This window comes from Budorcas taxicolor, chromosome 1 (genome assembly GCF_023091745.1).
Source record: "Budorcas taxicolor isolate Tak-1 chromosome 1, Takin1.1, whole genome shotgun sequence".
Classification (NCBI taxonomy): Eukaryota; Metazoa; Chordata; class Mammalia; order Artiodactyla; family Bovidae; genus Budorcas; species Budorcas taxicolor.
The window spans coordinates 39,359,149-39,386,670 of record NC_068910.1 but is presented as its reverse complement, the minus strand read 5'-3'; the positions used below and the strand labels follow the sequence as shown (position 1 = coordinate 39,386,670).

The 27,522-nt window shown below is 47.6% G+C and overlaps 1 protein-coding gene across 1 annotated transcript; it reads right to left on the bottom strand.

Moving 5' to 3' along the window:
* EDEM1 (ER degradation enhancing alpha-mannosidase like protein 1) lies at positions 1–27,266 on the bottom strand. Its single transcript, XM_052639970.1, has 12 exons — positions 26,668–27,266; positions 21,222–21,294; positions 17,987–18,090; positions 16,616–16,787; positions 15,407–15,590; positions 14,153–14,327; positions 12,087–12,207; positions 11,453–11,623; positions 9,372–9,445; positions 8,386–8,482; positions 6,093–6,296; positions 1–3,779 (listed from the first exon to the last, which is right to left on the bottom strand). The coding sequence occupies exons 1-12, from the start codon at positions 27,177–27,179 to the stop codon at positions 3,690–3,692; spliced, it is 1,977 nt and encodes a 658-aa protein (XP_052495930.1). The 5' UTR covers positions 27,180–27,266; the 3' UTR covers positions 1–3,689.
* Between the last annotated feature and the right edge of the window lie 256 nt (positions 27,267–27,522).

Below are 27,522 nucleotides of genomic sequence, written 5' to 3'. Positions count from 1 at the left end.
AAAAAAAAAAAAAGAATTCTTTTAATAAAAATTACTCATAAAAATCCTAATAAATTTCCAAGAGCAAGATATTTCTTAGTACATTTATAAAAGAACATTTGGTCCTTTTACAAAAAGCTCCCTTTTAATTTAAATACATTTCTTATTTACAGATTACACATAAAATATCATCTATAGTTGCAAAGCATATTGCACATTACAGACAGAAGCATTTGTGTATTTCAATAGGTTTTCCCAGAGATTCCAACTCTAGATTTTTGTCCTTTTGTAAAAACAGATTTACCTTTCTTGGGCATAATAAATAAAAAATACAGCTTGTGTTTTGCTATTTAAAACTAAAAATACCTTTCAAAATATTATTTCTCTGCCTCTCAGAAAGAGGGAAGGGGGTAATGAATCGGGAAGGTCCACAGGTACTTGACATTCTCGCCAGATTCACATCCAGATTCAAGTTGGGAACACAACCCTGAGCCCTGTAAAACCTGGAGACACAGCCCAGACACCCCCCTCTTCTCACTTTCACAAGAGTCCCTGCCCTGCAGGAACAGGCACTAGAGAAGGAGCTGGATGTCTGGGAATGCAAAAGGAAAGAAAGATAAAATTTTTTTTTTCCCTAAAGTTCCTGTTCAGCCATTGTAGGGCTAGGGCAATCATCCAGCCCGACCTGTTAACCAGCATTCAATTTGAAATCAGCAAAAGAGAAAGACCTCTGGAAAAAGGAATGTCTGATACTGCGTCTGTGAAACCCAAAGCAAAGGATGACAGTTTGCAATCATTCAATCAAGTGAACTAAGAAAATGGCTGAGGGGTGTTTTTCTTTGGTGGGGGACACGGCATGGAGGTAAGAGAGGAATTCAGCTGAGACCTTCAGACTGCACCATGGCACTTATCCAGCCAGAGAGCTAGAGACTAACTTCCACCTGAACAGACACCATCCTGGAGCATAACTACCTAGAAAACTACTGAAGTGTGTGTTCTTGCCCTGTGACCCAGGACAGCCTCAGAACCTGGGGATGCAGAAGCTCTGAAGGACAGACTTGAACATGGAAGCTGATTTTCACCCAGGCCAGGACAATCAGAGAGCTAGCAAACACTTCCCTCATCACCTCCTCCAGGAAACAGAATCTCTCAGTTATACCATCTCAACCCACGAGGCCTGCCCTGGAATGATTTAGAACTCTGGGGGGATAGATTTCAACTCAACCCACAAAGGTAGCTGTAAGGTAGCTTCCCACAAAGGTTTGGCAAAACCATTTTCACTGAGTCAACTAAAACGGAGTCTTTAGACACTAGCTGCACATGGGAATACAAGGATGGTGTGGGCTGTTCCAAAGTATGGAATGCTTGGGATCAGGGTGTTCCCAGGGCAAGTCACAGAGCAAGGGACTTCCCCTGACACTCCTCTCCTCAGCCCTCCCCTCCCTGACATCTTCCAACACAGAATAGAAGGAACAGCAAAAACCCTGCAGGATACATCACAGTTGTCGACATTCTGATCTTCAAAAAGAAAGCAAGATTCGAATGTGGCTCAGAGAACCTTCTCTTGTAACTAGCAAGAAATGGCATTCTGGCATCTATTCACTGAGGGCAACCTGAAAGCTTGGCAACCAGGGTGAGAATGAGCCCCTCACCCTTGGACTCACAACCGGTACAAGTCCAGGGCCTGGAAACTGAGACGGAACATGTCTTTTGTCAACCTGTGGCCCTGAGATGCTTCTGAAACACTCAGGCCCTGGCCCCTGGTCCAGAGTGGGAGGGACGATGGGATGCCTGAGCCCACAGGAGGGGGTCGTGGGGGTGTGATCACATCACCACGTGATCACAGAGGACCCACTTTCTCCCCTGAGGTGCCCCATTCTCCCAAGAGGCTCACTGATAGGCCCACCTTGGCTTACCTGGAGAAAAGGCACAGGGCCACTTGTGCATGTGTGTGTATTTAAATGGATATTTTGGTTTCAATGAAGCAATGAAACACTGAAAATATATTGGATATTCTCAAAGAAAATTTTCTATTCAGTAGGTGAGACACTGTGATAAACAGAATGCTTCTAAAATGAACAAAAAATGTAAAATCAGAAGCATTTGATGTGGGTTTTTTTTTCCTTTAAACAATTTGCACAGTAAATGTTAAAAAGACAGGCATTGATTACTGTGACATTTATTACTGAAAATCCCTTTTCTAGAAATCTCAAAGAATTGAATTATATATCCATTTTAAAAAACAGTAACACAAGTTTTCAAGAAGAATAAAACTCTTCTCTTTTGAAAGGAAATGCAATGGCTTACACAGCCCTCTCTTCTAGCTTTAAAAAGACTAAAATAAAATCATTTGAAGTGTGCCAGCAGTAACAAGGGCACCACACAGGACAGGTGAAGTTGGAGGTTTTGAAGAGACTTCCTACCCTCTCTACAGAGATTCGTTTCAACCTCTGACGCTACAGGAAAGCCAAGTTCAGGGTTCAAGCCCACCTCTGCTTTCTCTGAGCACTCTGCACAAGTTCAAAGAGACATAGTCCATTCTTGCTAAGGAAATAATGACAACAAAGAAAAGAGGCGCTTTAGCACGACTTCCTTCGTATATATGCTTGCTTAAAATAGCAGGCTGAAAGGCAAGGATGGGCCAAGAAGTTTTCAGAATCTACCTACCTGATACCCTGTCCCATCCCGCTTTCACTGTGGTCTCACCATGGCAATACGAAACAAGCCTGCTAAAACCATAGCAGCAGCTGTGACATCCAGTGGCCCAAACAAAAATATAAGGCACTAATCGAAAGCCTGTATTACACAAAGAAACGGCTCAAGGACACCAGGAAGTCATCTGGTCGTTTCTTTCTCCCTGACTTGGCTAATTGGCACTAGACACAGGAAACAAAAACAAAACAATCCCAACCCAAACGCAGTCAAAACTGAGAATCCTTGGTTGGCAGATACAAGACTCAGATGATCACAGGTATTTTTCTCTCCCTAAAAGGCACCTGGTTCTGAAACCGTGGGAGATCCTCAGGTAAGCTCATGGGAAACAGAGACCACCACCTGGAAGACCTACTTGTTAGGCTCTTGAATGGTGATGTGACAACCTAAGAGGCTGCCTGTTAGAATTCGGCTCCCTTTGTGAGCAGATAATCTTGTCACTGTGACAATCACACGGGGCACAGACATATAACTGGATTTTTCCCCACGAGACTGACAGTCACAGGGAGGAGACCTGGGAAGGAGCCCAGTGATCCAGAGAGAGGATAACTAAACAGAATAAACAGAGCGGTCAGGGGAGCCGCAGGGCCTGTTGCACAGAAATTCATTCACAGTCCTCCGGTGGAGAGGTAGTCAGGCTGCAGTCACACGAGCGCGGGCAGAGGAGACTCGACTCGACAGACCCCGAAGCAGGAAGCTCTGAGGATCCAGCCAAAGACACCCTGTCCACGGTGCACATCGTGAGAGGCCAACGTCTACGTACCTTTCCACTTCAAAGTATATCCTTAAGACAAACAGGGCATTTTATTGAACAGAAGAGAAACACTAAAGTGTGCAAGGATCTACCAGATGTGTGCGGGGAGCTGGAAAGAAATTCCTACACCATCGTGGATGGCCAGACTTCCATCCTCCTCCACTTCAGGTTGGGTCTCAGCCTGGCCCGGGGTTCAGCTGTTTGGGGTCCGGTTTCAGATGGAGACCACACGAGGGAGGGCAGATCAAATCAAGCCCACCATCTGGTCAATCTGCCGCATGTAGATGCTCTTCAGGGGCAGGGCGTATCGCCTCTCATCAGGGACCCGATTGCACTGGAAAGAAAATCAATGCAGTACCATTTGAATGAGTTAGAACCCTGTGTGTTAATCCCTCAGAAGGGGTGACCAGATGACCTCCCCTGGGGTTTCTCATCCCGGCACTGTGGACTCTTTGGGCCTATCCTGGGCACTGCAGGATGGTTAACAGCATCCCTGGGCCTCTGCGCCTATATGCCCCTCACCCCTAACCCCCAGCTGTGACAACCAATGTCCCCCGACACTGCCCGATGTCCTTTGAGGAGCACAGGTACCTCCAGTTTAGGACCACTGATGTAATTTACAGATGAAGATGCGGAGACCCAGGGAAACTAAAGACATGCACCCAGGGACTTCCCTGGAGGTTAGGACTCCACGCTTCCACTGTAGGGGGCACAGGTTCGATCCCTGCTCAGGAAACTAAGACCCCACATGCTGCAAGGTGTGGTCAAAAAAATAAAGACATACACGCGTGCAAGTACAGGTGGTTCGGACTAAAAGCTGTATTCCTTGGGTGTTTAATCGATCCAGAACTGCAAAAAGAAAACAAACTTTGGCTATTTGAAACCTGTTGCTTTTCTGAGTTTACATGATTAAGAGTGCTAAGCTTTCTTCTCCCTCTCTCTCAGAGGGGACCTAAGTTTGAGAGCCAAATGTGCTGTATGGAAGCAGTTTCCACATACATTCATGCCCCTCCTCAGAAAAACACTTTCCTGCTGCTCTTACTGGAACTCGCTTGCCCAGGGCCTCATCTCTGCAAGATCCAGACTGATGGGTCCTTCAGGTGGTCCCCACCCTCCCTCCCAGCTCCTGCTTTTTGTAGGAGCTGTGCCTTCTGCCTGTCCCTCTGAAACCTCCCCCTTATCATTCCAGCAGCGACTGAGAATCAAGCTCCCGAGTGAAGCCCTCCTTGGCTTGCCAGCAGGCTAATTCCTCCGTCTTCCATGTCCCAACAGCACTTCACACAGCCTCCTACTGACGAGCATTCGGGGGGGCAGATCTCCGTCTGCACCAGACCCTGAGCCCAACCAGCACTAGGACCACAATGACTGACCCACATCCCCGGCGCCTGGCACGACAGGATCTGGTTTGTGAAGTGAGCATCTCCTTCAGTCCAAGTCTGGGTTCCACCATGTGCTCTGCCGTGTGACCTGAACCTTTCAGTGCCTCGCTGCTTCCATCAGCAGACACACTGACTACCTACCCCTCCCAGGGCTGCTATGAGAATTTCTCATACTTAATTTCAGCACTTTGATTGGTGCTCAGCACATGCGAACTCTATAAATGCTGACTCTGATGGTTACTTTTCCTTCTGCCCTTCCCTTTCCTTCTCAGTTATATTTTATTCATTTAACCTACACTCCATGGCCTAATGGAAATTTCAAGAACTTTGCTCTGCTCTGGCCTGTTGATTTAGTTCAGAGACTGATAATAAAGACCTTCAATGAGTCACGAAAGGAAAAAGTACAGTCTGGGATGAGAGGGCATGCCCTAACCCAGGTAGCCTGGGGGGAGGTGGCAGGACTCTTGGCAACTGAGGCTCTTCCTGAGGAGGAAGCTGGCATACGATGCATTGTGAGATCATGAGGTTTGCTCTATCACTGGATGCAGCGCCCACATCCAGACCATCCTTTTGGGCTCAAATCAACACAACTACCTTTGGCTGAAAGGAAAGACTTGAGGATTTGTTTCCAAACCTTCCTCACTGCTCTCGGGGATAGTCCAAGCATGCCCAGTTGAGCAGCGGCCCCCAACCTTTAAGTGAGGCCAGATACGTCTTGCACTTTAAGAATTTTTTTGGCTCCACCACATGGCATGTGGGATCTTAGTTCCCTGACAGCTGGTCAACCATGCACCCTGCATTGGGGGAGCAGAGTCGTAACCACTGGACCTCCAGGGACGTCCTGACCAAAGGGACGCTATGCACAGGCTCCCTGGCCCTCGGGCTCCTGGTGGGGCCGGCCCATGAGAAGTTCCAGCGGATCAGAAGCGCTGTGTTCACTTTGCCAGGCCCCTCCCCACACAGTCACAGAAGCCCGCCCAGAGCAGCGGCTCCTGCCCAGAGGCCGCCCTGGGCACAGGCTTCTCTGCATCAGGGTTCCCGTGACCACCCTGTCTGCCAGCACCTCAGCCCGGGGCACTGGCGGGCGGCTGCCCCCACGGTGTCCTTACACCCTGACGGCACCTCAGAAACGGCCCCCTGCTGAAACTTCTCAAATTACCCAAGCTGCAGGTGCCAGGAATATTCTGTCAGGACCCCTGAATGACAACATGATGAGTAGTGTTTTCTCTTCCTCCACGGACAAATCACCCCCGGAGACAGCAACTTACATTGGAGCTGGAGTTGATGACGTTCAGCTCCTGAGGTTTAGGCCTGTGCCCAGACTTTCCCACTTGGTCCGGCCCTCCCTCTTCAGAGAAGAACTCCTTCCAAGGTGACTCCCGGAGATGTTCGTCAACAGATATAATGTGTCCCTCAGTGGTAAACATGTATCTGGTTCCAGATTTGTGTACTGGGTTCTCCTCATCAAAGAGCTAGTGGGGGAAAAAAAAAACAGATACAATCGTAGCATGTTTGGAATTAATTCACAGGGGTGAGTCCAGACTACTTAGAGATAAGAATTTGCTAAGCTCTCAGACCAACCCAGGCTGTGAAGTGTGCATGTTAAGTGGCTTCAGTCAGTGTGACTCTTTGTGACCCTATGACTGGAAGCCAGCCCCGCTCCTCTGTCCATGGAATTTTCCAGCCAAGAATACTGGAGTAGATTGCCATGCCCTCTTCCAGGAGATCTTCCTGACTCAGGGATCAAACCCGCGTCTCTTATGTCTCCTGCACTGGCAGGCAGATTGTTTACCACTAGCAGCACCTGGGAAGCCCGTGGGGCAGAATCACCAGTTATGTTTAAGTTCAGATGCCTGAACTTCCCTGACCCCACCTAGGCCTAGAGGTTAGAAAGCCCAGGGCTAAGGCCCCAGTGACATTAGTCTGTATAGGCCCCAGATAATGCTCCTCACCCTGCTCCCCTGAGAGTTCAAGTGCTGGGACTCAGGAACTGGCCCCCACCTCAGGCCTAACCTGTAAAAACTCCATAGAGAAGGAGGTACATGGCTTATTCTTCACTGGATCCCCAGGGTCTGGCCCTGACACACATTCCTACATGGGCTCTGTGGGAACAGGGCACCCAAGGCAGTCCCTTCCTTCAGCAATGGGCATGGGGGTGAAGAAGGGTGCAGCAAGGGCATCTAGAAAGAAGACCTAGCCTAGTAGGGACAGGTCAGACTGGGAGAAAGCAGGTGTGCAAAAAATGACAAACGAGACAAAATGGGACAGATCTCTTCCAGATGGGAAAAAACCTTACAGGCATCTCAAGTATTGTACAAATGAGAAAAAAACACTCAGCAGGAGCGAAGGAGAAGAACAGGGCCAGCCCAGGTTCTCCCCCTCCCCCCATGACCAGACCAAGTTCTTTCCCTTCAAACGCCCTGGGGGTCTCCTTCATTCATTCGCTCCAGGATTTGCCCTGTGAACATCCTAGACGCCAAGGCTGAAGGACGGGATGTCTGGAAGAACCATCTGAGCCACTTGGCAGAATGACAGACTCCTGGGACTGCTTCTGAAGCTTCCAACTCAACATAGCTCTAATCTTAACAGGGTGACTCCAACCCAGCTGCCCCTGGGCTTGGAAACCACTGAACTAGATATGGGGAACCTATCACCACTGATGGCTATCCCCATGCTGTTTCCCAACCAGGACGTCCCGACCTTTGGAGCCTGGAGAGCAAGAAAGCAGCCTCAAGCCCTGGTGCAAATGCCTCACACGTCCACAGCTGAGTAGCCAAGTGGAAAGAGCACTGGACAAGGAGTCAGGACTGGTTGCTCAAGCCTCGGCTCTGCCACGTCACCACCCCCAAAACCCAAGCAAGACCCCTGACCTCCCTCCAGAGATGGCAGATCCCAAGGGGAAGAATGAACACCGACCAGATGATCCCAAAGGTTTCTTCTAGATCCAAAAGTTCAGCTCTACCCAAACAGGTGGGCATGTGTGTCTGGACAGAGAGCTGGCTGGGCTGTGGGTCTCATGGGAACACACATGTCAGGGAAAATGAGATCTGAGACCCTGCTCTTTTCCTCAGAGGAGCCTTCCGACCCCCAGGCTCACAACGGTCCTCTAAGAACTGCTGTCTGCACTCCACACGCTGCATGACGCTAGGTCTCCCTGTGTGTGTGTGTGTGTGTTCTGGGCAGTACTTCCTCCACGAGGCCAGGAACCACAGAGGACACATCAATGTGCTTTTGTTCTGACAGGGTGGCACCCCTGGGCCAGCGAGATGCCCAGCACGGAGCAGTGCCTGCTCATGTATGTTAGATGGAAGGCAAAAGGCATGCCCGCTTGCTGTATAGCACAGGGATATGCTCTGTGATGACCTACAGGGTGGGATCGGGGTGGGGAGGTAGGAGATTCCAGAGGGAGGGGACATACGTATACTTATGGCTGATTCATGTTGTTGTACAGCAGAAACTAACACAACATTGTAAAGCAATTATCTTCCCATTAAAAAAAAAGAAGGCAGGCCTGCTTTCAGCAGAATGAAACACTCTGGGTCAATCTCACAGCACACGTACCAGATACAAGTATTTACAGGTCTCGCTGAGGAAGAAGCTCTCCATCCGGTCCTCCTTGGACTTGTCGATGACATGATGCAGCGTAGCGTAGCCACACCTACGAAACAATCGACTCATCAGTCCCACAATGCTCCCTCCCACCTGCTTGTTCATTTAAGAGGCAGAAGCCATCTATTAACAGAATAACCAAATGATCAACCGCCACAGGGGAAAATAAAATAGGGTGGGTTTAAAGGCTACCTTTTTTGTAGCCTCAACTGACTGACTGCAAATTCGTTAAAAAATGGTCTGGCAGCCAAATCATCAGGTGAATGGTGGGGAAAGGGGTACAAGGGTGGTGGAGAGTGTTTGCCAAAAGCGTGACAAGACACCAAGAAAACTGATTGGCAACAAATTCCAAAGGACTGATTTACATTTCCTGTCCCAAGATTTATAGACTGACTTCTCATTCGGATGGTTTAAAACAGCATTTTCTAAGAAAATATTTATTTTCTAGGTTTATTTATTACTAGGTTAAGAAAAGCAGGTCACAAAATTTAGTTTTTATATACATATACACACATTACAGACATATATAAATGTATAAAAAAGAGTGTCGGACTCTATACTTAAATGCTAATGGTAGTTATCTCTGCACATGGAGATCACAGTGATAATATTCTACTTCTATATTTTCTATACTCCCTAAACTTTTTAGTATATGTATTTTTTGTATAACAAGGAAATAAGTTACTTAAAAAGAGCCCATAGAGTCCCCTGGAACTCTACAGGAACAAAGGCGAAAAACAATTTTTTGTGAATTAAAAGAATTTTTTAAATTCACACTATAATGGGCAGGTTCTACTACACAAAAAGTAAGGAATCTCCCTGCAAAATTAACATTAAAGGTCTGTTCTAAAAAGTAAAACACAAAATAGAATATTATTACCCCAGAACGACTCAAAATAAGTGGTCAACAGGAAGAGGAAGGAACTTAGGAAACTAACTTGACTTTTGTGTACTTTTCCAGACTCTGCAGAATGTCCATTCCTACATGGAGGTAGAAGGGATTCTTGGTTGCCTAGAGAGAACATGAGAGAATGTGATCCAGCGGGGCCTGGGACACGCCATCCACACACACGGTGCTGCCTGCAGGGCTTCCCCGAGGAAGCGCAGTCACTTTATCCTGCAGGGTCTTGCACGTTAAAGGACTAAGGTATACTGTGAATTCTGGTCAAAGTGCACCTCCAACCTGCTTAACTTGAATGTCAGACTGGAGATGGCAAGAAGGCCTGCTTCCAGGGCAGATCAACCCCCTGCCTTCGGCTCTCCTGATCCCCACCATGACACAGTACTGCATCTAAGGACAAATCCAGTTTCTGTGTTGTCTCAGAACTCTTCAGAAACATCAGCCGCGAGCACAGGAAAACAGGACTTTGCCTCCATTCCACACGCAGCGCTGGGAAGAACTGCCGGACAAGACTTCTGAAGCATCTGCAGGGGCCTCCACGCTCTCTGTTCTCTAATCGCCCCCAGGACGCAGACCCGGGGCTGCTGCCTCTTCTGTCACAGGCTCACAGACCGTTTTGTGAGGGGAAGAGGAACTCTCTGGGAGGACTAGACCTTCCTCCCAAAACTACGTTAAAAGTTGGGGGAAATCTACAGTCCATTCCCAGGGCCAACCCCGCAGCAGCAGCAGAAGCAAATGACCACAAAGTCCCTGTCTCTGGATTAGGAGAGTGCAGGGAGAGGGCAAGGTGGTAAAGCCGAAGATTTCTTTGGCTTCTAAGAAAATAGGCAATGTGAGGAAGAAGCTGCAAGAGGAAAGAAACAGTGACAGAAGCCAAGAGCCTAAACCCAAGGGCAACAGACCTCAGCTTAAGGGGAGGCCTCAGACGGTGCCGAGTCACCCCTGCAGCGTGAGTGGCCTGACTCGGCCCTGAGTCCAGGGAGGCAGAGTCACAGGCTGGCTCCTCCTCTGACAGGTTACCTACAACTCACGAGGTCTCTCTATCCCCATGAGGTCAATTACCAGCTGCACAGGATTTCTCCCTCTTGTAGAAGCAAATGGCAAGGATTTGGTGGTTTTTTTTTTTAAAAAAAATTATTGAATAAATCTAAACTACAACACTGGGAATTCTTCAGTGGTCCAGTGGTTAAGAATCCACCTTCCAATGCAGGGACATGGGTCTGATCCTGGGTCAGGAAACTAAGATCCCACATGCCACGGGGTAACTAAGTCCATGTGCCACAAGCACTGAGCCTGCACACTCTGGAGTCCATGCTCTGCAACGAGAGAAGCCCACGCACCACAAGAAAGACCCAGTGCAGTCAATATAAAAAAATAAAAATAAACTACAACACTAATCCTGCTAGCAGAGCTCGTAAGATCTCCTTGCAAGGGCCTGCCCACTACGCACATCATTATACGGCTGCTGAACACACGGAGGGCCAGCCTCTCAGAAAGTGAGCAGCTCTGGTGCTGTATTTGCAAATGGCTGACAGCTCTCGGTGTGTACATATGCACGGCGTGCACAGAGGTATAAGTATCTGCCTTAAACTGTGGGGGAGAAGATTCTTCAGTTAAAGTGACATTTCCTCCGGCATTCAAGTAATCTCACAAAAGAGAAAGACTGTTGTTTTTTTTTTGTAAGGATTAAACAAAAATAGGTATTCAGATGAATCCCAGGTGATTCCCTTTCCAGCTAAGAAACAGACTTCGTTCATCTGAATAATTTACACAGCCCAGGGTCCCACAGTACATGAGGACAGAAATGCATCCCCCCAGGAGAGTTCTTTGGTCCAGTATATTTGGAAAACAGTGAGTACTAAATCTGCCTCTTGGCTGTTTTAAGGATGGGGGAAACAAGTCCTGGAGTGAAGACAGGCGCCAGCTTTGCAGAATGTGGGTCACACGTGTATGTGACCATGGATGCCTTCCCTGTCCTGTGGAACCACAGTTTACACTCCGCGCTCACCAGGCTCTGGGCTGGCGGTCACCCCAACAGTCACTGTGAAGTAACTTGGTTCTCCACCTGCCAGCAAGCACTCCCTGTGAACCAACTGCTCCAGGTCTTCCCAGCAGTACCTGGTAGAGGAGATACGTGGACTCCACCAGTTCGGGCCTCAGCGGGTAGAAGAGCACGTCAGGGGCCTGCAGCTGCCAGTTGTACCTCTCGGGGAGGGCCCCGTAGCGCTTCCAGATGGCGTAGTAGAAGGCATGCAGGCAGATGGCGTCTTCCACATCTCCTATCAGAACCTGCGGGAGAGACGCAGGGCCCCAGGCTAGGGTGGGGCTCTCACAGTGGCAGGATGTGACATGGGCCCTGGGCTCCCCCTTCACCCACTGGCTATCTGATCCACAAACACAGCTGGAGACAAACCCAACCCAAAAGCTGCCTGTGGGGCAGACGCCACCCCCCATCTGGCCATCAGCACACATCCCTGAGGCCTGCAGAGGACAAGAGGCCAACTCCTCATGAGCAAAGCATCGACAACTGAGAGATGGACCATCCAGAAATTTTACACCCTTTACTCTTCAGGCATGGCTTTGTGCTGGTTCAGTGTGGAGTAATTTTCAAAGAGAATAATGGACACATACTGTGCCATGAACTGCCCAAATCTGAAGGAGCCAGAGAACATCCTGGAACCATAAAAAGAAAAGAGGGGGCGGAACCCTTTCCAATGACTTCTTTCACTGAGCAAATGGAATTGTGAAATACCTGCAGTCCAGGGAAGAAGGCCTGCAGAGAGTCGATCCACGTGTTCATGAGCTGCCCACTGAACATGTTCACATTGACATAGAGGGGCGGGTCCCCTTCTCCCTCATTACAGGCTTCCCGACTGAGGAGCCAAGCAGAATGGTCAGAGAAAAGGAAGAGACACAGCTCTAGCCCTGTTCCTCATCAGCCCCCAGCAGCTTCACTTCAGTGGAATCAACATCAACCTTTGCTCCCAACACATTCTTTAAACCTTTGGAGACAGACGCCCTCTCCCTGTCAATACAGTACTCTAGCACGAGATGACACTTCCTATAAGACCAAAGTTCTGAACTTGGCCATCGTAACACATTGACTTGTCACTGCACTTTGCAGAAAGCACTTTGACATGCAGGTTTGACTAATATTTCCATGTAATTTGGTATATTTTCCAGCCAATGCAAAAGCATTTCTGTACAGGGCTTCCCTCATAGTTCAGATGGTAATGAATCTGCCTACAATGCAGGAGACCCCTGTTCGATTCCTCGGGTGTGAAGATCTGCTGGAGAAAGGATTAGGCTACCCACTTCAGTATTCTTGGGCTTCCCTTGTGGCTCAGCTGGTAAAGAATCCGCCTGCAATGTGGGAGACCTGGGTTCAATCCCTGGGTTGGGAAGATCCCCTGGAGAAGGGAAAGGCTACCCACTCCAGTATTCTGGCCTGGAGAACTCCCTGGATTGTATAGTCCATGGGAACGCAAAGTCGGACACGACTGAGCAACTTTCACTTTCACTTTCAATTTGGTATATACAGTGAGTCAGTTTTGACCTGAGTGGGGAAGCCTAGTTCTTTCTGCACAAGAGTCTTGTCTCTAATAGAATCCTACACCATGGGGCCTGGGCCTGGAGGAGCACATCAGAGCAAGGAGCTGAGGGATTACCACTCGATTTAGTAAATGCAGGGGCTTTAAAAAGCAAAAAGGACTGAACTCTGGCCAAACAGCCTCTTACCTAAACATAGCACTCGCATGTTCATACAACAGCTAGGGTGGAAGTGTGTCTGAGAAAATCCTACCAAGCAGGCAACTCAGTAGCTGTCACTTGCACTGGCCACTTAATAGATGCCAAGTGCACAGGGGAAGACCCAGGAAGAGAGAGGAGGCATAGGGTAGAAGCTGCTGCAGCTTCAAATGGCGCTTCTCTGCCATCCTGAATGCACAACCGACAAGCAGCAACCAGTATTGTTTTTAACAAACACGCCATTTTGCTGTATAATAAAAACTAATGCCACACTTGTAAACCAACTATACTCCAATAAAAATTAATTTAAAAAAAATAAAAAATAATTACTAAGAAAACAAACATAGAGGGGGAAAAAAATGTGGTACCTGTCCTCCCTCTCATCAAGTATAAAGACGGAACCTAACTTCTCTGGAAAGTGAACCAAAACAACTGTGCTACAAGACAGCTCTACGTACAGTTAAAGCCTGAGAAACCCAGGGACGTGTCACTCCTTGTGGCAGCTATTAGTGACCCCTGCCTCTGGGCTGTCACACCTTTGTGCCGTCCCTCACACACTGCATCAGCTTTGGTCTGTGTGACCAACAGTCCAGCAGAAGTGCTGGTCGTCATTCCCAGATTAGGGCGTGAAAGCACAGGGCAGTTTCTGGAGGGTCTCTTTCTGTCTCTCTCAGACCTCTCTTTCTGGGGCAGCCAGCTGCCATGAGCTGCCTATGGAGAGGTCCATGTGGCAAGGAACTGAGACCTCCGGCCACAGCCAGGGAGCAACCGAAGCTTGGCAGGGAGCCCTCCAGCCTGGCCTGAGCCATGACATGGCTGCAGCCTCCACCCAGAGCTTGTGGGCGACCTCGTGAGAATCGGCGAGAGAACATTCGCTGTTTAAGCCACTAGGCTTCAGGGTAATCTGTTACACAGCCGTAAAGAGCCAATACACCACTTCATCCCCAAATGACCAGCTAACAACTAGGAGGCCGTAAAATGAGGCCAGAGACCAGAGCCCATGAATTGAATACCTCAAGACACATTCTACTTGCTCAACGCAACAAGGAGACAGGCGGTGAGGAGACATACCCTCTTCTTAAGTAGTTCTGAATACTCTGATATGCAGCATTAAACATTTCTAGGTCTTCTTTTTCTCCAAAGAGAATGTAAGATTTCAAGAGGTATTCATAGAAGGAGTCCAGTCCGGCACCCAAGCCACTCTGCTTGCCGACCCAGTGGCCCGTCTGAATGTTCACAACATTGCCTGTGAAAATAAGTGGAGCTCGTCAGGACCCAGGGCTGAGGGGCAGGAGGCCTCCTACTTCAGCCCCATGGCTCCTCAGTACCTTCATCCCGCACAGGGAAGAGGAGGCAAGGGTACAAGGCCTCTTGCATGATTTGACACATGGAAGGAAGACTGAAAATATCTATATTAGGATTTAAAAGTGCTGTATACAAAAGTTTCATGTGACAGGCTACAAGGGCTTATGGAAAATTTTAAAGTTGACAGTTTGGGGTGACACTGGGTGACAAATGGGGCGACTATTTTATTTTTCGTGTTGTTAAATAAAACAAATTTGTGAGAAACGAAGGAATAATCGAAAATCACTTTTAAATGGCAGTACTTTTGCAATGACACTCTAGGCTCCAGGATCCCCAATCCAGTTCCCTCCCAGTGACAAGAAAATATTTCTCAAGATAAGACAGTTATAAGAGGCAACAACCTATTTTAAGATAACATCTTGAGCTAGTAAAATACTAATAATTATTGAAGATAAATAATGAGTACATAGGGGCTCATTATTCATGACCCTTTTTCCTGCTTCAGTAGGAAATTGAATTTTTCAGTATGTTTGAAATAATTTTTTAATAATGTCTTGACCAAAATTCTGGAGGAAAAACAGAAAAATCTAATAGTGGTTTAATCTGGCTTTCAACCTACTATCATACAGTGAGATTTCTGTAAAGGAGAAAGTCACGCTACCAGTTAACTCTAAATTCCTATATTTGGAACCTCATACTGAAGCAACATCATTTGCCTCTGAGGCAGCTCTTTTTATAGCATTCCCATTAACAATTATTTTCAAGTGGAATATGCCAAGGGATTCAAATCGGAAGGGAGCCCTCAGACAGGAAAAGCATGATTCCATGCCATCAAACCTTCCAGCCTCCCTCTAAGAGAAAAGTCACACGGAGAAACACTGAGGGGACCCCTCTCTGAGCTGACAATTTTCAGGTTCCATGGCACAAGGAAAAAGGAGTGGAGAGGAGGAAGGGCCCCAGAGAAGAGGAAAGGAAAGGGGGGGATGCTCTCGGCACCAAGACCTGACAGCGTTCCCGCACCTAACAATCCCGTGTCGCTGCTCCGCAAGCTCCAGAGGGCTTTCACTGCTCGCCTGGCCACCCACTCAAACGTGGAATCCCCCAGCAGTCGGCTTAGAATCCCAAATTCCACCAGGAGGGAGCCGGCACCGGCCGTGCACGTCTCATTATTGCTATCGGGAGGAACGCCTGTCTTTAGATTCACCTGTGGATAGAAAGAGACAAAGGATTTGTGGCAACAGTCAAGGAACTCACGTGGCTAGGAGGCCAAGTCACAGTGACCACACTCCACTAAGGAACCAAGCTTACTGCAGGCTGAGTCAGCCCCTGCCTCCTGCTCTACACCCGGGACAAACATGGGAACGAGTTTAAGACACACAAACAAGATGATACGAACACCAGAGCCCCGTGTTATTCATAAGAGCCAGTCTTGGGGGAATCACATAATGCTATTTCACTAATATGCCTCTTATCAGCAGATTTCCAGGTTCTCTTCATGGTTATGCAGCACCAGGCTTTGGCATGGGGGACAAAGGCAATCTGTGGAATCATGTAGAAATTGTAAGTGAGCTGCTATGAAGCCAGTCCTGTTCAGCAAACATGAACAAATCTCAGGCTGGCAGAGAAAGGGCACCCAGTGAGAGCGAGACAGCCTGTTCCATCATGGAGGCTCCTGAGGTCTGGCAGTTCTCCACTGGTTACCCAGAGCCTGACTCAATCCCCAGAGGAGCTCTGGGCTCAGCAAATCAGACACCACAAAGATAGAATCTTCTTCCAGATCTTGCATTTAAATCAGCAGCTAACTTACTGGTCTGTACAGGCTTTATTTGAAAGGTCCCGGTGAAACAACATACACTGAACTCCTATGGTATAGGTGTGAGGGTGTCTGGGGAAATGGACCCAGGTCAGAAATGAAGACAAATTCCCCTCACTGTTTTGTTGTAGCACAGGATACAAACCCCACCTGTAAAAGGGGCTAAGAAGACTGAGCAGAAGAACATAACTTCCTTAAGAGCAAGGATAAGTCAGATATGTCCTATGCCCAGCACACAATAGGTGTTCAGTAAAGGCTGAATGAGTTAAAACCGATGTATATCGTATTTAGGGCTAAATTCTCTCAAGGACATGGATTTCCTCTCCCACATCAGCCCCACTCCTTCCCACAAATAAATTCATCAACAAAGAGTGTTCATTCAGTCAGGGGGTGAGTTATGGAAACCGTCCACCTACCCGAGGGTAGGGGATGCCAGTCTTGGTGTTTTCAAAGGCAGGGAGGAGCCTCACGGCCAGGTCATGAGCCATGTGCAACAGCTCGTTGTCATAATCCTTAATCGTCATGTCGCCAAAGGGCTGCTTGGAGTCGGTTATTATTCTGTGGGCAGAAAGAAGGCTCCCCAGGACCCTAATGACAGGAAGAACAAAAGAATAATAATCATGTTGGCTGTCCAATCTGGTTCAGAATGACGGCAACAGGCTCGAATCCCCCATGGACTTAGCACTGCTGGAATCAGAGGGCCTAAACTTACTGACCCCCTGACATTCTTTCTGGCCCTTTACAGGGGACAATCAATTGCTAGCAAAGCACACTACTGAAAGGGAGAAGGTGATCCGTTCATCTGAGTCTACTGAGAATATCCACTTCTAGTGATAACCTTGTTTGGTCATCGTCATCATCTCATCACAAGGGAGCGGCCTCATCAGTCCCAGCATAAATATCACTTTTTAGTACTAATAAACTACTCTTGGTTTCTCTCACTTGGGGGAGAAAACTTAGCCAAACAAGAAAAGAGAAAAGAGCAAGATAACAAATACCAAGTAACTCTTGTAGCTCTGGCTGCCAAACAACATGAAATTCTCCAACTTCTGGTGCAGAGGCAAGGAGAGGAAGAGGAAGAGAAGAGGAGAGAATGGCCCACTGAGAGGCGGGGGCCACCAGCTTACATCCCCAGCCCTCAGCGGCCATGAGTTCATGTCCCCTCCAATGAGCTGAAGTAGACTGTGACATTTTTCAGAACTTTAAATAAATGCTACATCTGGAATGTTGTGCAGTGACACAATTTTCAAAGTTTCAGTGGAAGAGGAAAGCCATCACAGTCTATCAAACTAAAAAGGTGAGATATAAAGCATGAGTCAATACATTAGTGGGAGAGATGGAGGAAGTTAGGGGGGTAGGGGGGAGGAAGGAAGGAGAGAGAAAGACACACAGGGAGCAAAGTGACCCACATGGTCAGCAGTGGTTTTCTGCAGGTGGTAGGTAGAGATGAGAAACTGATTTCTTCAGAAATACACAGGGGTTTTCCTAGGACACAGTGAAGGAAATGAGACCACACATAAAGTGAAATCATGAAAAACTCTTTTAAAGGGACACCTATCTTAAGTACACATTAAAGTGTCTTTCTATTCAGCCCCAAATGGAATTACTTTGAAATGGCCAATTGTTTCAGTTTTAATCCATCCAAAAGAGATGAAAAGGGGACACTGAGCCCACGAGGTCTACATGGACTCCCCAGCTGGACCCTGTGGCCCATGAACCCTCACAGGGATATTGCCCTCACTCACACACACGAGACCGGCTTTCAGTCTGTTTGACAATCCTTTTACCTTATAGTGGCCTCGAAGACCTGGACGGTGGAATCTTTGTCAAAGGAAACTGTGTTGATCACTAACTTGACTGCTTTCTGGAACTCGGATGAATTTCCCATTATCTTTAAAAAGAGGAACACAAGCCATTATGACGGCATGAAATGACACTGAGGTTACATGATCGCAGGAGCTGGGCCACATCATCTGAATATCTGTATGTGCTGTGGTTTTGCCACTCATGGGAGCAGAAACACAAAAAAGCCTCGTTATCTCTTAGAATACATTCTGGGACAGATGGCAAGCCCATTTCCACCAAACTGAAGAACTGTATCTGCAGACGGCAAAACTTTGACAATAACGCCTCATAAAATCATTAGCAGCCATCACCACCCCTCCTCATCCTCCCTCAGCTTCACTCTGATTATTTAGCAAAGCAGGCATTACAGTTCCTGAAGTTCCTGAAATGAGTTAAAACCAATCCCCAAATAAAAGAAACAAAAAACACGATATTCCCTCTGTTCCTCAAATAATTCAACAGCTTGGGCGCTTGGCGCCCAGGAGACTAAAACATCTGGGAAACTGACTCTTTGCTTGTTACCCAGATGTCTGAACACGTTGAGAAATAGTGGTATTATCTTTGGGAGGACAGCATAAGGCCAATGCCATTCAAAACCAACACAACACACAAGTAACCAGCCTTACGTCCTTTGTAAAAAATATTCTAGAATTATGATTCCTATTTTTGGGTGTGTGGATATGGTATCATTCCAAGCTTCTCTCTCTTATGTGAAGTGCAAATTGAGCATAAAATTTGATAAATTAACCAGAACTGAAATGTTTTCATGCTGTTCAAAATTTTATGACCACCCTGGGACTATAATGACAGCATAAGGACACATCCAAAAAAAAAGAAAGAAAAAACAAATGATGCCATTCAGATACTACTTTTTCAAGTGTTTCTTATCTCCTAGTATTTATTGATCTAGTGCATCTTTTTGTCTTTTTCTCCCCCTCACTGTTATTTTGCTGTTCCATGCAGAGAAAGTACAGTTTCTTTTCTGGCTTTTAATTTTGTTTTTTAACAAGATTATGCAATCCTGCTGCAAGTTGCATAAAGTAGTCAAGGGACTGCTATTGTCTGAGTGTTTCCCAAATACACCTGTTACAGTTTGTTTAAAATGTCAGCAAAAGCAAAGGGAAACCTCAACAGAAGTAACACCTGAAAAAGAAGGCTGCAGTGTACATCAAAGACCAGATATTTCTACTGTGAAAACCACAGAAATGGGTCTGTTTCCCTACAGATGTTCACCAGCAGCAGAATCTGTTAGCAGCTGCAGATGCTGATATGAGCTCAGAGCACGTGCAAGACAGAGGAGGAAGGTTTCAGGGACACATTGTAATTTACCATTTTAGAAGCTACAGAACAGAGTAATGATGCTCTGAAATCGTTCACTCAGGCTTAAGAAGAGCTGGGTTGGACAGAAGCATTACACAGGCTTCTTTACTGCAGAACTTCTCACAGCCTTGAAAAGGCTGGTGTCCACAGTGGCTTTCTAAGAGTGGGCAGACCGGGAGGATTTCTCAAGTTCATTTGAGAACAGAATTCTCCTTTGCAGAAGCACACCCTTGGAATCTGTGTTGGGAAATGTCAGATGCATCAAAATTCATTTTCTTAACACCTATTTGTACTCCCACCATGTATCGGACACCATGAGGTGTGGACAGAGTGCAGTGATGAACAGGGGCAAGGTCTCTGTACTTCACAAGCATGGCAGAGAGATACAAAGATACAATGGGACCAAATGAGAGGGCTCAGGGAGAAAAGGTGGCCTTTCATAAGCTAGATATATATATATGTCTTGGATTTTTTTTTTTTTTTTTAAAGCAACATTTGTAGGCTGAGTCAGCCTCTGGTATCTTCAACGAGTTAACTCTAATTAGGATGAACATGCTAGTCTGGGTGGCTTCCCTGGTAGGTTTAGCAGGAAGGAATCTGCTTGCCAATGCAGGAGACACCTGGTTTGATCCCTGGGTTGGGAAGATCCCCTGGAGAAGGAAATGGCAACCCACTCCAGTATTCTTGCCTGGAGAACCCCAAGGACAGAGGAGCCTGGCGGGCTACAGTCCACAGGGCCGCAAAGAGCTGGATACAACTGCGTGACCAAACAACAACACTAGTCTGGGCCCATTCTGATTGGTGACAGTGGATACTGACAGGTAGCAGCCATCTCTTGAGAAGGAAAAATTAAACAGAAGGGAAACTAAACTGCTGTGCAACTACAGCCTGGCAGCATGCAACCCTGGACTTCCTGCAGACCGTGAGCCCAGGAGAACACACACAGACTCCCAAGCTCTCCCCAGGTTCTGGTAATTTTGCTGCTGGCCAAGATCTAGGACAGCTGTCATGCAAACTTAGCTGGAATTACCCAATTCTAACTCCTGACAGTTTTAAACTCTTTTAAGGACAGTTAAAATGCAGGATTGGGAATCGGCTAGAGTAAAAATTTTCTAATGGTAAAAGTGTGCTGAAACAATGAAGAAGAGCCAAAAGGCAGTAAAATTAGGTTTATAAGGAAACTTTAACATTCCGCTGGAATTACAAGCCCTCACCATGATGCAGAGCACGTGCACAGGGCAGCCTGGTAACAAGAACCGTGCAGGGGCCGGCCTGTTTTCCACGTGCAAATGTGTCCCGAGGTCTCCAGCTGAGGGAAACCGATAAGGCCTGAGGAGGTAAAGGCAGCCTCCGAGTTGGCAGCCCAAGCCTGGAGTGGGCAGTGTCCACATGAAACTCAGAAAGCAAAGAACACAAGAGTGTTCATACAGAGGGTCTCTTGCAGAGGCTGGGACCAGGGCTTGGACCTGCTCTCGGGGAGTCAGGAGCTGTGGGACCTTTCAGGGGATCTTCTCCCCTGGAGATCTTGACTTTCACCTCAGAAATCTTAACTCCAGTAACTGTAAACTGGTTCCTTTAAGGAATAAAATAGTGGGAAACTAGGACAAAAATAGGTTTCCCCAAAATAATCACACTGCCTTCTCCACATTTTTAGGGGGATCACATTTCCCCTCATTTCACCTTCAGTGTTTATCTTGCTCTCTGTGTTAAGCTCATTAAAATAAACAACAGCTATGAATACATTCTGAGTATCACATTTCTTGGAATTCTCATCCCTGGGGGGAAGCAACGGTATTAACTCCAAAATATCTTAATTAACTTCAAAAAATAAATAAATAAATAAGGCCGAACACTTACTGCAAGGGTATCCAATGCATCAACCAGAGTAAGGGAATAATTCCCTAGCACATCATTGATGTTCAGATTTGAGCTGAAAAAGAAATGAAATGAAAATTACACAAAGGTACTTTAAAAGAGGGGGGGAAAAAGACAACAAAACTAAACACTCATTAGAAACTAAAATTGCTGGAAGCCTTTATTTATTCAGGGACTCCTGTGGATGGATCAGTTGGGCAATGGTCCTTCTGCCACACAAGGGACAGCCTCTACAGAGTCGCAGGAGAGCAGAGACGCACACATTTATACTATGGTATAAAAAAAGAGCATGGAACAGGAAGCAAGGAGATGGAAAGCAAGAGTCGTTGCTCTGTCTGAGACCCAGTTGTATCGCCATAGATGATCTCTCTGTCTAGCTTCAAAAAGCTCTGATTTCGAAATCATTAGGAATGAAAAAGGAGAGGCCCTGTCACATGACCTGCCTGTAACTAAAACTTGAATACAGAAATCAGACACTGCGGCAGATTACACACACAAAGCAGCAAATAAATACCTCAACTACGGTCCCCATCTCACTTATCTGCCCTTTGGGCAGGGGAATAAATTAACTGCTTTCTACATTGTTTCACTAACATCTCACCCAAAGAATCCTCCCCACCCCCACTCCCACCCCAACCCCGCAGCTCCATCAATCTTGAGGAGTTTTAACAGGATGGAATTCTAACAGAAATAAAGGCAGGGCTTCTCTTATCGAGAGCTGTCTTAATGCTTCTGCCACACACCTCCTGCCCCACAATCAACACCCATCGCCCATTCTGAAATCATCTTCAGACGCCAACTTCAGGACCGCAGTGAGCTTAACTGACAAGTTGTTTGTAACGCTAAAAAAAAAAACCACCAAGACGACAATAACATATCTGGGAAAGGTGGGGATGGAGAAAGACTGAAAGTCATCAAGTCGGTTTGACAAATTCTAGGGGGCTCAGTTATTCCCATCCCATTCCCACAGACCCAGGAAGTACTAATACCTGCAGAAGCTTGAAATGATTTGAAACTGAGAGAAATGAAAAAGATGTACATAAGGAGGGAAACAGGATGACTGTTTTAAGGTTATGCGTATCAAAGACCACAGTGAAAAAGCCCTCGTTTTATTTTCAGCAACTGATGCTCCGATATTATGATATCTTCCACCCAATCCCCAGACCACGTTACCTACTCCTTGGGTGTCTCTAAAGGGTCCTGTCCCACACTCCTGGGGACAGCAAGCATCTCTGTGCTCCTAATGCGTTCTCTGCTCTCTCAGAGGCCTCCTATCTGCCTTAGCTGGGGCCCACATGGCGTAGGCGCAAACAGCTCCAACACTTCACATCTTCTCTTGCCTGAACCTTGGTTTTATGTTGCTTATGCCACTTAGTCTAGGGCAAAGAAGGTATAGCAAAACTTTACCTACATTTTGTGCAGCAGGCTATCTAGAAGGGGCTGTCTAGGAACCAGAGCGAACCAGTGTCTCACAGCCATGAAGCCAGCACACAGCACGGCTGAAGAACTGCACCTGCTGCTTCTAGCCGTTGATTCTTTCTAAACACACGTACACGATTGTGAAAGGTCCTCTCAAGATAAGAGATGCGGGTTCAAATCTGCACTTCAAGGATGGTGCCAGCCAGAAAGGGTATAGGAAGTGTCAAAAGCTGGAGAAGGGTAAACAGACAGACAGATCCTCAATTCAACCAACTCCAGATCATTCTCCTGGACTTAAATATTTACCTCCCTTGCTCTGCTGTTCAGAAACAAAGAGCTGGCTGCAACCACCCATCTCAGCAGAAAACAGGGCCCCTCATCACTCAGCATCCAGGTTAGATGTTGGGTGAACTGCGTGTGACCACCTTCCCGAGCAATACCCTCTTCTGCGGCATCCGTCACCCTCTCCACCTGCCCCAGCCCCTGGAAGGAGTGACTGGTCTGGAGCCCTGTACTCCGTCCCATGTTTTACTGTGCTTTTCCTTTTAGGACATAGCTAAAAGGGACTCAGGTTTAAAATACTTCTCAATAGAACACCCTTGCAGTCGCTGACAAAGAACCAGTACAAGACCTGTCACAGGAAAAACTGTATTTATGAAAACTGGCACTTCCTTCTCTCCATTCAGTCAGACAAATCCACTCAAAAGATCTAAGGCATTCATTAAAACACCTTTAAATTATTTTCTACCATATCAGGGCTTCCCTGGTGGCTCAGCAGGTAAAGAATCCCCTGCAATGCGGGAGACCTGGGTTCGATCCCTGGGTTGGGAAGATCCCCTGGAGAAGGGAAATGCTACCCACTCCAGTATTCTGGCCTGGAGAATTCCATGGACTGTACAGCCCATGGGTTCGCAAAGAGTCGGACATGACTGAGCAACTTTCACTTTTACTTTCTTTTCACCATATCACTGATACACACTCTTTTCAAATGTGCCAAGAGAGAAGAAAAGAAAAATGGAGAGGGGAAGGAAGGAAAAGATGAACATCACAAAAGCCTCTTGGCCTAACACCACCAAACGATCAAGATTCCATTCAGGTTCTGTAGAGACCTTCTTGATCACCATTCAGCCTGGAACTCAAACTTCTGGTACAGTGACGGGTATTTAAGAATCGGTAACAGGTTGGGCTCAAAAGAGCTCATCTTTCCACATAAGCGGCTGCCAAACCACGACGGCACCCCACTTAATTCATCATATATGGCTATATTCATGACCCTCATCCCACTTTGAATTTTTAAGGTTCTTCTCAACCCAGAACAGAGAAGATGGAGAGAACTTTGGCCTTTTATAGAAAACTTCTGGTGATGCAGCTAACAATGCTCACATAGTGTGTTCAAAATTAAAGGTATGTGTTAAAAAAAAAATCCCCACATATATTTAACCTGTTCAGAAATCTACCTGGTGCTGGGTAGGCACATAGGTAATATAACAAACAGTCCCTGTGTTCCAGGGATTTTATAATCTGGGGAGACAAGACACAGGGAAAGGAAGGTGAACTCACAACACTATTCAACTGTCATGCAATATTAAAACGTGGAACAGCAGCTTCAAGGGAAGGACCCAAAAGGAGAACTGAGTAGATCAAGGACAGTCATCTTCAAACAGTTCAATGATGTCACGGAAAAAAAGACTTGAGCCTGATTCTGAACAGGCCAGGATTTCAGGAAGGAAGAGGAATGTGGAGGAGCCATCCTAACCGAGAGGTGCCTAGGAATCAGTCCATGTGGGAGCCAGTATAGGTTTGGTTTGATTTGCTTTCTTGTTTGAACTACAATAGCGTTGGGCAGAAAGCAAAGAAGGGTCACATACCCAAGGTCTGAAATAACATTGTTGGTTCATGAGACTGCAAATTTTTAATATCCAGATTTATTTGAAGGGACCTGAATTTGGATCCTCCAACCCAAACTGGGGATGTGAGAGGAACTGAGTTTGCATAGTGATCTGTAGCTGGACAGAAACAGTTGCTATTTTTAAACAGTGTTCCGGTTTTATTTATTTCATGTCAATACTTCTCACCCAGCTCCAGTCAAACAACACAGGCAAGTTAAGCCTTAAGTAAATGTGACTAAAAAGAAAAGACACGTATGTTTAGCACTCGCATTTCATTTCTGTACTTTTTACATATTATTCAAATTGTTATTTTATTTTTTACATGAATCATGAGAATTCACTTGACAACAATTATAAGAATACATCTGCTTAAAATAATTATCTGGAATATATTTATTACGGGCTATTTATTTCAGAGATGTAAATGTGGCCTACTGTTTCCTCAAATATACTAAAGTGTGAGAGCAGCTATGTTAAAGGAAAAGGAGGAAGAAAAATCAACTTTTCACTTTACAAGTAGCCAGGGTCTACTCAAGGCTGTCATAATCCCAGAGCTCTTTCATCTCCTCAAAGACACCAAGACTGACTAACCAAAACATTTATTATTAACCTATGGGCACAACTTCTCATACAGTATCCCTTCGATATTTCTAACTCCGTCTTTCTAACAGCAACGTATCTATCTGTCTCAAAGCGACCTGACCCCAACTTATCCAGACTGTCACTGAACAGTCAAACCAAATCAATCATCAGCATATGTCATCAGGAAGCAAAGAAAGTCAGTTAAGCAAAACAACTCAATTTCCTCCAATCTGGAAGAGCCCAGTAATATTTTTTAAATTTTTGAATTAAAAATTTTCTCCCAGAAAAAATTGAGATAGAAAATACACTTCTGTGTATAAAGCCTGATACAGTGAAACATGAAAAAATAACTCATCAGTTTCCTACAATTCTAGAAAGGCCCAGTCCTTTTAAGTTAACCTGGGATGTGCCCATGGCTTCACGAAAAATCATTCTCTCCAAATGCAATTTAAAACAAGAATTTGTAGATAATCAAACCATTTTTAAAACTCTTCAATCCCCTTTAGTGTATCGGTTCCTTTTTAGGACCTAAGGACTGAACTTGGCTGCTTCTCATCAGGTGAAGGAAATCACAAGCCTCAAATGTCCAAAGAGCCCAGCAGGCCAACTCCTCCAGTCCCACCCGAGGGGAGCGACCCACAGAAAGACAGTCACCTATCCAGTCTAACAGGGTCAGTGTCTGTCAAGGCACACTGGTTCCCTCCAGCTAAGAGGTCCTCAGCTGGGAGTACTGTTCTCTTGGACTCTGAGGTCAACAGCGGTGACCCTTGAGCTCAGCCTCTGCAAACACGGTTGACAGAACGGGAGGACTGGCAGATCTTTCCTCACAGCTCTGCCACGAGAGTGAGGGGGATTATGGGACAGACCCTACAGGGCAAGGAAGGTCACGCTGAGTATCAGGACCCTAAATCTGGACCACTCAGTCTCTCTCTCCCCCTCCCACCTAACCATCCTCAGCCTAAGGAGCAATCCCTGTAATAAAGGAGAAAGACTGTAGCCCTGTTCTGCCTACAACTCACTGCATGGCTTTAAAAGTCCCTTCTCAGGATCAACTCCTGAATTTTTATATTTTTATACAGTTAAGTGGAAGTTGGCTAGAAGTGGGGAGATAAGAGCTCGTCTTGAAGCTGCATTTCAGTTTGATTTGATGTTCACCTGGAGAAAGGGTTGGAGATGGATGTCTAAGCGTCCCCCTCCACCCCCGGCCCCCAGCCCAAGCCAGTCCTCGGTAAGTGCCACTGTCCCTTCAGATCTCTGGGCCTCAGTTTCCCCATCTGTAAAAGGGCTCAGGTGTCCAGTAACTCAGAGATTCCAGGAGAATCAAGACAGAAGACAGCCACCGGCCCATCCACGCACCCCCCTGGCCCAGGGCGACCTCAAAGTAGGTGAGCCGAGACGCCAGGCGCTGCCCCCGGGAAACTAAACACCCGGGCAGCGCCGGAGGAACCCGGAGGACCCAAGGCGGCACCCGCCGGGAGGACGGAAGGAAGCGCGCGCGGCGCGCGCTCCGGGGCGTCTTGCCGGCGAGGGCTACTCACGGGTCCCCGCGGTCGGGTCCTCGCCCGCGGCAGTGGATGGGGTTGAGCTCGTCCTGAGGAAAGGCGTGCGCCATGTAGTTGTCGTAGCCGAACACGAACATGCCCCGCGCCAGGTCGCGCATCTGGGCGCGCAGCTGCGGTGGGAAGGCGCTGCTGTAGCGCTTCTCATACTCGTCCCGGCCGCGGCCCCGGCCGCCCAGCACGTAGCCCCAGTGGGCCGGGCCGCACACGCCCTGCCCGGGCCGCCGCGGAGCCCGCCGCCGCCTCCCCTCTGCCGCCCCGGGGGCCGGCGGCTGCAGCCACGACGGCCCCGACAGCCCCCCGGGCCGGTCCGCTGGCCCCGAGGCGGGAGATGCGGGGCCGTCGGGACCCCTCAGGCGCTGGAAGCCGAAGCTGAGCGGGAAGCGCTGGTAGAAGCCCATGCTGGGCCCCAGCCCGAAGACGAGCCACAGCACTCCGTGGAGGCCAAGCCGAAGGAGTACCAGCCCCAGGACGAGCGCTCGCCATTGCATGGTCGCGAGGGCGCCGCGGGCATTATTTTGAAACGCGGGGGGCCTTCCCCGCCGACCACCGCACCCCACGCCCGCCCCGTAGCTCCGCTCACTTCCCCTTTAAGGAACTCCCTCGTGACGCACCAGGAACTGGCCCATTGTCCCCCCACCCCTAGCACCTCGAGCCCGGCAGGCCAGTCCCCGCATTCGCCCGCCCAGTCGCCCGGATTGGCCCGGCCCCAGCCCGGCCTCGCAGGGAGCGGCCCGGGACTCCCCACCGCGCCAGAGGCCGCCCGGACGTCCTCAGAGCCGCGAGGCCCCGCCCCTCCCTCCCGCCCCGCCCCCGGCCCGGCGTCCGGCCCCG

Coding starts and splice junctions, on each gene's coding strand:
- EDEM1 (XM_052639970.1), bottom strand. CDS start 27,179: ATGCAATGGCGAGCGCTCGTCCTGGGGCTGGTACTCCTTCGGCTTGGC. Junction 9,446..11,452: donor CCACGTATCTCCTCTACCAG/GTACTGCTGGGA, acceptor TGTTCTCTCTAG/GCAACCAAGAATCCCTTCTA. Junction 6,297..8,385: donor CCTGTAAATACTTGTATCTG/GTACGTGTGCTG, acceptor TTCCCCCACTAG/CTCTTTGATGAGGAGAACCC.